Source organism: Cyrtonyx montezumae, unplaced genomic scaffold (assembly GCF_038088225.1).
Source record: "Cyrtonyx montezumae isolate F1298 unplaced genomic scaffold, pur_monq_1.0 scaffold_41, whole genome shotgun sequence".
In the NCBI taxonomy this organism is placed as follows: Eukaryota; Metazoa; Chordata; class Aves; order Galliformes; family Odontophoridae; genus Cyrtonyx; species Cyrtonyx montezumae.
The window spans coordinates 1,996,257-2,009,189 of record NW_027072047.1 but is presented as its reverse complement, the minus strand read 5'-3'; the positions used below and the strand labels follow the sequence as shown (position 1 = coordinate 2,009,189).

The 12,933-nt window shown below is 41.6% G+C and overlaps 1 protein-coding gene across 3 annotated transcripts in view; it reads right to left on the bottom strand.

The window, feature by feature from the left end:
- Positions 1 to 12,933, bottom strand: part of NEDD4L (NEDD4 like E3 ubiquitin protein ligase) — a 138,131-nt gene that overhangs the window by 74,289 nt on the left and 50,909 nt on the right. For all 3 annotated transcript variants that reach the window (XM_065747097.1, XM_065747098.1, XM_065747099.1), the window contains exon 3: positions 743 to 824. In XM_065747097.1, coding sequence (XP_065603169.1) covers positions 743 to 824 — 82 coding nt within the window. The remainder of the gene's footprint in view (positions 1 to 742; positions 825 to 12,933) is intronic.

Below are 12,933 nucleotides of genomic sequence, written 5' to 3'. Positions count from 1 at the left end.
TACCTTAACCTTCCATGGGATGCAGAATCTTCCTCAGTATTCTGCTTTGCAATTATGACTTAAATTGAATCACAGTCCGTTCCAAATGTCTTTATAAAAACGCAAGTCACTGTTTTCCTCTTGCTTTCCACAGGGGTTGTGACTTTATTCCTCTCTCCCATTATTACCATTACACTTTATATACAAAAAACAAACTAACAAACAAACAAAAAGCTTTCTAGAAGTTTAGGGCATTTCTGTTTCTGGGTAATGAAACTAAAGAAGCAAAGAAAAAATTCAGTGCATTTTCAGTACATTTCCAAGCATCTCTTACCATCATCTGTCATATGGTTATTTTAAAACCCCGTGCAAATATTTGAAAATCTGAAATATTGGAAGAGAATGTTTGAAGAACAGAGTTTTTGCCAGAAGTTGCATAAATGATGATTAGAGCACCTTGGTTCCTCCTCTCAAATGCTTTTCATGAAAGTATGACTTCAGTGAAAGAAATAGGAATGATGCAAATGAGAGTCAGTAAACAAAGCTTTAGAGAGTGTTTGGTATTGAGTTTTTTTTTGCATTTCAGTCAGATTACACTTACTTAACAAGCATGAGCTAATTTTCTCATTTTGTTGTGAATGAAGAGTGCATTAAGTTTAGATAAATGTACGTAACAACTTAAATAAGAGTTGTATTATATTATAGAAGCTTGATTTGATATTCTGAACATTTCCAAAACAAAAGAAGAAAAGTATACACATACCTTTTTAATAGTTTTTGTCTGCACCAGGGCAAGTTCTCTGTTCTCATCTGCTACATACAAGGAAAGTTTCACATAGGGGTCACTGCAAAAGAAGATGACTGTCAGTGGGAAAATACTTTTACAGCCAAATCTAACTTCAGTATAAACATTTGAGTATAAATTTGACACTTAGCTGGATAACAGTAACTAAGCACCTTAATGGAAGTGTTTTTACTGAAACATCTCAGAGAAGTGCTCAAAGTGCTCCGCAGGCACCTTTCATCTTTCAGCTGTGCCACAGAAGGAGCTTGCCATCAACCTCCCCCTGGGGCCCATCACTATCACTGCACTGCAAGTTTCTGCCTCTCCAGCCCATGCTGCATAAGGTCTATCAGCAGGGGAACAGCAGCCACCAGTAAGGACAGCAGCACGAGCTGAAGGTCTGCTAGTTCCCACCTAGCCTTGGTAGAAGCACACTACCGTCGTAGAAGTCCAAGCTTTAAAGGACTTCACAAGATCTGAAGAAGTGACTCCTGTATGCTGCACCAGCCTGAAGCACACCAGTGCTGTGTCCACACTGCTCAGGAATAACACAGCCACATAACCCTTCCTTTATGGAATATGCCATCGTGTTAGAAGGCCCAGCTGGGAGAAAAGCACCCTGCAGAACAGAGGAACTGCATGCAGGTACAACGCCAAACTGAAGCTGGAGTGGTGCCTCTGCCTGACACAAGGAAATGAGCAAGAGTATGAGCAGGACACCAAGCTGCTCCCACGCTGTTCCCCCTTCCAGATCAGGAGCCAGCAGGACACAATCTGAAGTTTATGTGGAGGAGACGAACAGCATACATTGAGGTTATCAGCTCACACATACACAGCTGCAGAGACTCTCAAATACTGTTGTAACAGTTTGTAAAATTAAAAAAGCAATGTTGGGACAGTTATTACTAAAGAATAATCAGAAATTGAGTGTTCATTACACTACGTGCTCAATTTACTTGCAAAATAAAATAATGTGGTAGGGTGAAATTAATGTAAGAATAAACAAGGTGTCACGCTGGATTGATTATCGCGTCTGTTAAGGCACATAACTGCATCTACTTACACTGCAATTAAATTAATCATTAAGCACCAAGGTCTGAAAGAAAACAAAGAATCATAGTGATTACCAAGAAATGCTAATGCCACTCTGAATTGCTTAACATATTGTTCTGCCAATATTTACTGGCAAAATTGCCATACTGTATGGAGTGATGGAAAGCAGGCATTCATCATAGCAAATCATTCTCTTGATTTCCTGCTTTGAGAGATCAGAGCTAATACAGTTCAGCCAAATAACTCAACTTCTACTGGAAACCTGGCAGCAATGGTCAGGTTTGCATGTTACAGACTGCGCTGTCAATGAACTGTAGATCGGGGAGTGATGCAAGAAAAGCATCACCTCCATTAACAGTTCACAAATGCATTCTCATCTCCAAAAACTAAACTGGAGGAGTAAACACATTCACTCCTTCAGAGCTGAAGAGTAAGAAAACTATCTGAACAGCATTGTGAACACCCTCTGGAGGAATACCTACTGAAAACCAAGACATCTGCTCTTCGGAAAAAAAATAATCTACAGATTGTGAATAAAACAAAGTTCCACCAAAATAAAAACAAGGCATAGACTGCGTGGGGAAAAAGAAATGTTTAAGTCTTCTTCCTATATTGTCCTTACTATTATCATAATGCTTAAACAAAGCCAACTTGAACAATGAAAAATTACTGCTCCTAGGAATATAACAGGACTTCAGAAGAAATTACAGGATTGACTGAAGAAGTATCTGTCATAAGGAATCCAGCTTCAGTGGAACAAAGAGCCCAGTACTGTCTGCAGGCATAGCCACGGGAATTGCAGTCCTGAATGGGGGAAAACTTCACCCAGCATGAAAGACGTCAGAGTGATTAAAGTGCCAATGTCCCTCTCTTTAAAGGAAACTATTTTTGTGATGATTTCTGATGACTGCTGGCACAATGAGCATTTCAGGAGATAAACCATTATGGATGGACATCTCTAGTCCTCTCTGCCTTGCTCCTTGTGCTGCATGCAATTTGTTTAAGTTCTAGCACTATTGCTGGTGATGATGGGGAGGTGGAAGAGGTTAGAGCACTGTAAAAGAATATGCTTATAATTGAGACCTTGTTTACCTCAGACTGAAAAACAAGACATAGATAAAACAGATTCAGTCAAAGCCCAACATGGTGTACCCAGCTTCTTTCCAACTAAGTTCACTTTGCTTTACAATGCCAGATTATCCATCAGGTCTGGATGGTAGATGAATGTGCCCCAACAGTGCCCTTCCAGGAGACACATGGCAATGCTGAAGGCACTATGTGTCAGTTATTTATGTGCCACTGCACAAAGCAGTGCACTACCAGCTCTGAGTTGAGCAGTCTTCACTGCAACAGTTTACCAGGAGCACTTTACACACCAGCAGGCAGCATGGACAGAAGGCAGCTCATGGTATTCTAAGGTAGCTCCCATGACCTGAATTAAGCCAGCTCAAGCAGCTGAACACACAACAAAAGCACATTAGTTACTGTTTCCCAAACATCTGTACTTCTCCACAGGGACATGGCAATGCTTTTTGGCAAAAGAATTCTCAACAAAAGACTAAGATACACTTGCATAGATGTACGGTCCTACGGTTAATACCCAAGCACAAGTATTAGCACTTGCTGATCCCAGAGTCTATTATCTAAAAAATCCATGCAAATGGGCTACTCCTGTGGCCTCCAACCAATGCTGGAAGATCTCTGCACTTCAGTGTACTGCAGCAGAAGCTGAAATTAACAAAGCTCTTGCCCCAGCTGTAAACTTTCACATCACACTGTATGCACAGCTCCTTAGTTTAGATCATCTCGTACGCAGAAATGCTATAAGGCAAAAAATGAATACTTAAAAAGTATACGGGTGCACAATGAACTACCTAAATTTTCTTTTAATTAATACATTGGACAAAAAAAAAAAAAAAAAAGAAGATGAATAGTCTGAGTCGTCATACTGCAACTTGTCCCTTAATTCAGTAGATACAGCCCTTTTTTTGTCCTTCTCCCACTTTTGGTGCCACTCCCCAGTTCCCAAACACTGGTAATTACATTTGGCTCCTCTGCACTGCGTGCTTCAGCAAGCCAACCCCACAACATTGCAATCATTCTTCTGCAAACTTCTCAGGTAACGTGACAGAGATTGCAAGTCATAAATACAGTTAAGCAATTCTTCATGTTGCAGTTACATCAACTCTTGTTGACTCGAATATATCTAATATCGAACTTCTTGCATTTGGAAGTCTATAAATAAATCAAACAGTTAAAACTTGTTACTTAGGTCTGGCTCAGATTGCAGTTTGGCCCCATTTATCTGAAACGACAGCAGAACTAGAGCTCTGTTAGCAGAGCAAGGACATGAACGCAGTCCTATCGGAGTCAACATTAATCTTACCAAAAGGGTTACAGAAAACTAGAGAAGACCTGCCAGAAACCTGTGCCTGTGTAACGTCCAAGTAAAACCCATAAAGTGATTTATATTTTAACTTGCCTCTTCATCTCAAATCACCCAATTCCATTTCTTAAAATTAAATTCCATTGAAAAATGATCAATATTTTAGATATTTGGCCAACAAACTACGTTTGCATCCCTGTGTCCAAGAAAAGTATTTACTTCTCAGCTATTTGTTTTATCAAGTTTCTGATAATTCTACATTCGTTTCAAAGCTAAATCATTCCTAGTAAGCATGCATTCCATTCAGTCAAAATGGGAAGGAAGAAAACCATTTCACCACCTCAAAGTGTTCTTCTCCCTTCTTGGAGAGCTGATGAAACAACAGCGAGCAAAGAGGCAAAGAAATCAAAGAACAGGAAAACAAGGAGAAAAGTATATCCACAGTTATTAATATAATTGCAGCAATGAAACAAAATATAAAAAGAATCACTGAGAAAAGACAAAATGTCAAAGTTGCCACAGGAGCAAAAACTGAAGAAACTTTACAATGGCAAAGTGTACTCTGTACAGTCCCACCTAATAGCAAATATTCCATGTGATATTCTAGATGAGTATCACCTTTGCAAAACCATAACTGTTACTGACACACAAGATTTATTAGACAACAACATGAAGATCTGTAAACTGTTTAAGGAAAATCTATACAAGGACAAATATAGAATCTGATCTGTTCACAGGTACTGTGAAAAGCATCAGCAAATTGGAATGAAATATACATGGAGACAAGGAAATACCAGACTTCTGCGTAACTGCTGTATTTGTAGAAGCGTTAAGGAGAGGCAGTCCTGATTATCTGGATCACAGGAGACACAAAAACGAGTCACCTGCTGAGGAAAAACAACTGTGTGGATTACAGGGAAGTCCTGTGCACAGAAAGCAAACTCGAAGCAGTCTGAAGTTGTACAGGCCAGATAATGTAACCCTGAAATGGATAGATTCGAAGGGACCTTTAAAGGTCCCTTCCAACTCTAAGGATTTTATGATGGGGGGGTAGGAGGCGGGGAGGCAGGGGATTAAAAAAAATAAAGTAAACAAGTCCTTTAGGTTATGCAGATGACATCACACATCTGACAGGTACATTTGAGTTAATAACAGCTCCAAAATTTGCTTCAAAAACTTCCTGTAGGAGTAATTTTCAGAAGAAGTACAGGGTTTGCACTGGACAGAAGGTAAGAGGCTCAAGGAATAAACACGGCAACGTCACAGTGTAAAACTTAGTCTGCACGGATTTTTATTTAAACCAGTATCAGTGTTAAAAGGCAATCTTAATGAAGTCAGCTACATGACAAATGGAAGAAAATCATGAACTTTGGGAAATCCGTTGAAAGCTGTTAGTGTTGTTAGCATCGAAATGAAAATTTATAGTGGTGCTCGGGTAGCGTTTCTGTAAAGACTGAGAGTGAACACATGAAATGGAACAGAAGCCTGAGGACACTGCAGATGGCAGCTCCTACAGCCAGCCCCTCCTGATTTGACATGGCCAGCTTTCAAATGGAAGGATTGCAGCACTAGGGACACCAACAAAGAAAGATGACAGATCCACACTGAAAGCCACACAATGCGAGCAAGGTCACCACAAGCAAGAGGCTGCCCATTAACGAAACGGCTGATTATAACCGTTGGGCATAATGAACCTGCATTTACCGGAACAAAGAGTGATGCTGCAATACGCTGTCTATAAGGGTGTATCTTAACGAAAGAGAAGCTGTTTTCATAAAGAAGATTAAGGGGGAGGGGAAGAAGTATGTGCAAGTTTATTTCACCTGCTATAGGACTCCTTCCCAAGTAGTGATGTAGAGATGATATCAACAGCGAACCTCAGTTACACTCCTAATAAAACGCAGCAACAGCAAAAGGCAAAGGAATCGCCAGGTGCAGGGAAGATGTCTGGCATGGATACACTTACAGGCAGAAAAGTACAGTCTCAGTGCTTTGAATTTCTTGTACGATGCCATCACCCATGAAAACCAGAAGCCAGCAGATACACCCAGTACGTGCTGTTAGGCATACAAGGATCTAAGTAGGATTTTGAAGTCATAATTATGTACAAAAAAAGAAACAAGCTCAGTCACAATGTTACTAGTGACTAGAGATGAATGGGAGTTGATTTCTTAATCGCTTATCCATAATATTCCTCTTTACAGAACTCCCCAAACTGTTAGAAACAATCCATCTTAACATGATTTGCCTAAACCTAAGGAAACTGTCAATACCTGCCCAGATTAGCAGCACTTTGCAGCTGGTAACAGCTCTTTGGAGAATAAACTGGTACCCTAAGATAATTAACCGTAAGCAGAGTTATGCTAATCATAATCACAAGGCACAGCAAAGTGAGTTTGTCAGAACAAGAGGCATAAAATCTTTGAGGTCTTAAATGCTTTTCCTGACCTTCTAAAAATCGCTCACACATTTGGCATTACCCATTTGTCATCTTTTCACCAACTCTCATTGTCTGGCTTTTTCTTCAGTCTCAGACAAGTGTAGATTTATAATGATCATCTCTCATTACAATTCCAGCTTGAAAAGGCACAACCAAAAAGAGGACAGCTAAAAGCACTGACCAACAGCCCCTACACACAGCATTATTTCAGGGTATTGTAATACTGGTGCCTATGACCAGTTTCTTATTCCTTTTCTTAGCCTGCATTCACATTTAGCATTTGTTCATGCTTTCAGCTTTGAAAGCAGGTCTCAAAGAACCCTTTGCTAGCAGTCCAATTTGTTATTTCTTTATTCTAAGCCCCAGAAGGGGGTGGAGAGCACAGGCATACATGAAAGAACAATGAAACTACAGAGCCCTGCGCTGCTCTATTTTTACTGAAAAACATGAAAACGCCTCCCCAAGTATAACATTTAGTATCACTTGTTATGCAAGTGCATGCCAAGCTTCTCACATGGAGGCAAACTTCAGCTTTCAAAACAGCTGCAATCCTGCAGAGGAATCAAGTCCTGAACAAGCTGATGATTTAGCTTCTCTAGGAAACAAGTGTTCCCCTTGTGCTACCTTTTTCCCACCTCTGTTGCTCATACATGTAAGGAACTAATTATCAGCCCATGTAATTGTGTCTAGAGAAATACGAATACCTTGAAACATGAAAGTAGGAAAGGCTTATTTCTTTTTTCCTTGAAAACACATCCACATTCCTACCTTTCTAAGGTCATAATAGACAATCTATACTGGCCATCTATCAAAGCTCATCCCACTCTTTCTCCCAATCACTGAGGTCCACCAAACCTACCTGTTCTCTCTCTCTCCAGAGCCCAGCGATGGGAGGATATAGCAAAATCCTTCCTGAGACACTGAGCCTTGCAGGCAGAATCCTTCATCTCCCTTTGCAGGAAGAAGGAAGCACTCACCATGCACCCTCCACCACAGCAGCTGGCTGTGGCTGAAGCTCCAAAGCACCTTTGCTGTTGGCAGGACAGCTGCTGCCACATCTGCTTCCCACAAATGGCACTTGGCCATACAGTAATGCCGGACATTAGCTCTATAACTGAACTAAACCTCGGCCACATCTGGAGGGAGGAGCATAAGCAGAGTGTGTTTGGAACAGCTGATGTCCAACACAGTTGCACCACCACTGGAGATCACAGCATTCGCTATACTCATCCCTTCCTTACATGGAACAAGGGAACCAAACCAGTCTGCCACCTTCCAGGCACAACGGATAGAAGACAGGAGAAACAAAACACACAGGTATGATGGGAGGGACACCAGCACAATTAGACCTGCAAGAACTCACCTGTCAGGTTCTTTCGTTTTTCTTTTTGTATGCACATCTGTTGCCCCAGTCCCAGAAGAGGCTGTTATTTATTCTCACCAGGGCTTTGTAAACAGTAGAAAATGCAAGCACTGGCACAAAAACATAATTCCAGTTACTCAACAGAAAGAAAACTGAGTACTCCATGTCATACCAAGATTTGTGCCTTGAAAGCACCACATCCCAATCCATAAGTCGTGCTTGCTGGGCAGACAGCACCAGCTCAGGATGTGGCTGATGGCCACCACATTTCTCCAGATCTGCTCCTCTAACCTGGCAGGGAGGATTATCTGAGAGTTTCCTTGAGGATGGGCTCAATATTTCAAAAGCTTTACCATACAAAACTGTCATGCTAACAACCATGAGCATGATCTACTCCAAAGACCTTGAGATACAAATGCTACAGGTGCAGAACTGGATCCACAGTGGTACCAGAATGAGCTCAACCCACAGCAGCTCAGCATTTTGCACGAAGTCACTGGCTCTGAGAGGACATTCAGGTCAACTTTTTGTAGACTGCAGTCAGTACATTCTACTATGAACATGCTTTCACAGCCAGTAAACCTTCAAAAATAATTTACAAATTCAGATCAGTAAAATGCAGTCTTTAAAGCTACTCCCCTCAGTGAGTCACCACGAAACTCTGGGAGCCAGGTGAGCAGCCTTCAGCCTCAACGCCAATTGCTGATTGCATCTGGCAGGAGGAAGTTCCTGGAAAAACGCTTTGCAGATTCATGTAAGCACACTTAGAGACAACACTGTGCACACACATAGGACAGCAAGAAGTAATCTTCAAACATCTCTACCTTTTGCATGGTGATTTTGAGATTCAGACATGATAAAGTTCAAAATCCACATTATCAAGTGAGGTTAGGAGAGGAATTAAATACTTCTAGCAAATTTACATGAAGAGCAGTAAAAACTGAATGTCATATAAAGTAATGTCTTGTAGAATTTCCGTCACTTTCATTCCATTAACCATTTTCCCCAATGAATTTTTCTGTTCCTCCCGCTGCAAGCAGTGAAGATACAGAAAATTACTACAGAAAATGTTTCCATGCATGTCATCTGCTCTTTTATTAAGGATGAGCTTTTTCTTTCTAGAAGAGAAATAAGGTAGATTTTTTTCTCACAGTCATGCAGAAGGTTCTCGTACTGTGACTAGAGCAAAGCCAGAAGTGATACCTGCACTACAACAAGGGGAGGTCTGTTTTCAGGAAGAAGATAAATCCTTACCTTACACTTCACCAAAAAGCCAAACTTGCAATCCACTGTGTGTAAGAAAAAATTTCACCTCTCTGTACTAAGTCCCAGAGCCATTTCACAGGCTCCCAGTTTGTTATAATTTATTTTCTTTCTCCAAAGGAAGGCTTACACCTCAGCTGGCACTACAAGGCATTCAGCAGGGCTGCCCTCGAAGAGCTGCCAGAGATAATGGTGACTCACATCACAGACAGCTGCAAAGAAGTGCCCGTGGGTGAAAAAGGGAGTTAAAAATCATATAGCTAACTCCACCTACAGTGCCTCCACCTTCCTTGGATCCTATTTTAAAATGCAGCATTCTAGTAACAAGATTTCACTTTTTCCTGTACTGAAAAATTCCCAGAGCATGCAAGCTCAGTTTTCTAAACATCATAAGAAAAATATATATACATATATACACACTTCTCACCTCATACCAAGAATGGAAGTGCAAACGTGTATTTTTCCCCCATCTTCCTTGAGGCCATTTTTTGTGTCCATAAACCAAAGGTTAACAAATGCTGTAAAGGAGATCCTGCATACATCAGTCTCAATCTGAATTCCTCCTGTGCCATTACACACCAAGAAAATAACTCACAAAGTTTAAACATCCATTAGAAAAAAAAAAAAAAAGCAAAACCACGAGAAACTCCCCTCAGTGACACCTGAATTTTGAAAAACAAAGATTCCCGAGGAATTCCAGGCAACATCTGCACCAATGGATGCTGCACTCTGTGTCACTGTGGAATGGCCTGAACTTAAAGAAGTTAATCAGAGCTGCAAAGACTGCTATTTTGGTCAGGTCTTCTGCTGAAAACAGCAAAGATTGGTGTAAGCACAACTGAGTCCTCTTGGAACAATGAAGGCTTAAAATGTCCCTGAAACCACAAACATGGCACATGTGAGTGATGCTTGGCCAGAGAAGGAACTGCAGGTGTGAATGTCATCTCACGTAAACCCAAATGCAAACTGTCATCTCAGAAGGGAAAGCCCAGCCCTGTAGTAGCATGGCTGCTGACATGGGAAAACGCATTAAATTCACTAGTGGAGATCACTGCAAAGACCAATCTGTCAACAACCTCAAACGCAAAAACAAAAATTCTCAGATTTAACATAACAAAAGGAAACTCAGGACTGTCTGTCAGTATGGGGTTTACTGGGAAATCAGGAGCTGATTATCTTTCATCTATAAATATTCAGTGAGCCGTTTTCTGCAGCAAGTCATGGGGAAAGGAAGTAACACCCTCACAGCAAAGAGGAAGGCAGGTGCCGAGGAAGGGCTCTTCCCAGCAATCCTATCCCTTTCCCATAAGAAGCCTTTACCAGAACAAACAGGTCTTGCTGGTTAATGCTCTTATTTCAGCACCAATCAAACCCACTACAGTGTTCGGAAAATGTCACCATAGGTTAAAGAGTGCTAAGGGACAAGAAAGAAAAATACACTGCTGGAAAGCAGTTGTGCAGGGCTTATTTCCTGCAGATGGAAACAGAGTGAAGCACTGAGCTCAGGACTGACAGAAGCTGGTGAGTTTCAAAAAGAGGCTTGCTAGTCTCTTTTGTTAACATGCACATTTACGAATCCGTAGTTGTCGTGGATTACAGTGCCACATGAAGCAGCTAAATAAAGGGCCACCCAATGTAATTTATCATTAGAAATTTAAATGAGGGTGCCTAATGATGCTTATTTCTACTGGGACACCTTCCAACGCTGAGGTCTTAAAACGTGTCCCTGAAACCACAAACATCACGCAACAGGGAACACAGCAAGAGAGGCAACTACTGCTCTCTGTTATCCTCCATGCAAACAAAACAAACCACAGGGAAGGCAGTAGATGAAACACAACACCTCTGAAGCGATGCCACCAGAGGCCCAGTAGTTGAAGATCCTGCCCTCAGCAATTTCAGAAAAGCACACATCGTCACAGGACTCAGAGTGAATCTCTAACCAGAAATGGATGCTTTAGCAGTATCAGCTTGAGTCAGAACCAGTCACATAACCAGTTTTTACAGAATCAAGTCAAGTGCAAAACACAGGCAAGGTAAAGGAACCAACAGATCCAGCAGCTTTACTGGCACCCGTGGCTCTTTGCATTGCCTCAGACACACCTGTACAGCTAACTGTGCCTGCTCCTTGTCACCCACATCACCCTCCGGCACTCCCAGTGCTGAGCAGCACGTGTTGGTGCATGTGGAATTTCACAGAAATGAGCAATGTGCTCACAGATCCTCCACTCCTCAGACAGATCCAGTGCTCTCCCCTTCAGCCCACTCCCAGCTGACATCAGACAGTTTTTGGTTAAGAAAAGAAATTAAGAGATTGTAGAAGCTAGTCCTCTTTCCTTCCATAGCATCAGTCTCTATGCAGGATAGCACCCATGAGAAGAACGGCACTGAAGTTGCTGATCGGACTGGACTCACTGTTCCTCAGTGTAAAACAAAACACTGTTTTCTATAGGGTCATGGTATAAACCAAACTTTATACATGAAAGCATATAAAACATACCAGACAACCAATGGAGGTGAATTACAAACAAATAGAAGATGTCAAATGTATTATAAAGGAATGTTTAGATGTTGCATTGAGGGATGTGGTTTGGAGAGAACTGCTGGCGATAGATAGATAGTTGGATGATCTTGGAGGTCTTTTTCCACCTTGGTGATTCTGTGATTCTGTACTGAATATCAGGACAAATGACAGTGTAACACAGCAGTGAATCAAAAATCAGTTCCTTACACTGCACAACACAACACATTTTAAATCCTGACTTTGCAACACAGACACAGAGGATGTACACAGAGATATAAGCTAAGAATTCACAAAATAAATGGCAATCCTATTTTAGTTAAATTCTGAGGTGTCATGGTTTTATGATTTTTGGTACTGGTATTCCACATCATAACATCATGTAGTGCATTTAGAGTTAAAGAGTTAATGCTCCAGCTCCGTGGATCATCGATAGTTCCAGGTATGCCTGTCTCAGAAGAGAAGAAGAACTCCATTCCCCAGAGGACTTTGCGATGCTTTGCGTTCTTACGTGTTTACGCTCAGAGGGAAAGATAAAAACTGTCTGCAGTCACGGGACGCTCTCTTCCCTTCGGGACCGAGCTCGGCAGTGGGTGTTTGTTGCAGCCGTCCGCCTTCAGCGTTAGCGTAAGGCCTTCGGTTTATCGGACACTCTCTCTCTTGCTCATTTTATTTGATTCATTTGCCTCAGTTCCAATTATATTGTATTATATTGTGTTATTTTCCTTTCTGATATCTTATTTAGTAAATTAGCTTTCCTCCTCAGATCGCTGCCGTTGTTTTGTTCCTGGGCCCATCTCCCTTCTCCTTTTTCCCTTTTCCCCCTTCCCCTTCCCCGGGGTGTGGGCCTGTGGGTCCCCTGCCTCAATTGTCACGGTACCGGGTCGAACTGTCCCGCAAACCGGTGACAATTTTGGCGCCCAACGTGGGGCACGACTAGCTACCTTAGCTGGGCAGAGACATACTTTTAGAGTGAATCTCTGTCTTTTGTTCGGAAGCTTATCTGTACTGCAGGTCCTGTACGGCAAAACACGACCTTGAAGTCCAGGCGTACTGCCAGTTCTCCTGGAATATTTGTAAACTTTTCGGGTGCTGCCAGCTTGTTTGAGTAAAAGAGAAAAAAAAAAAAAAATTTTTTTACTGT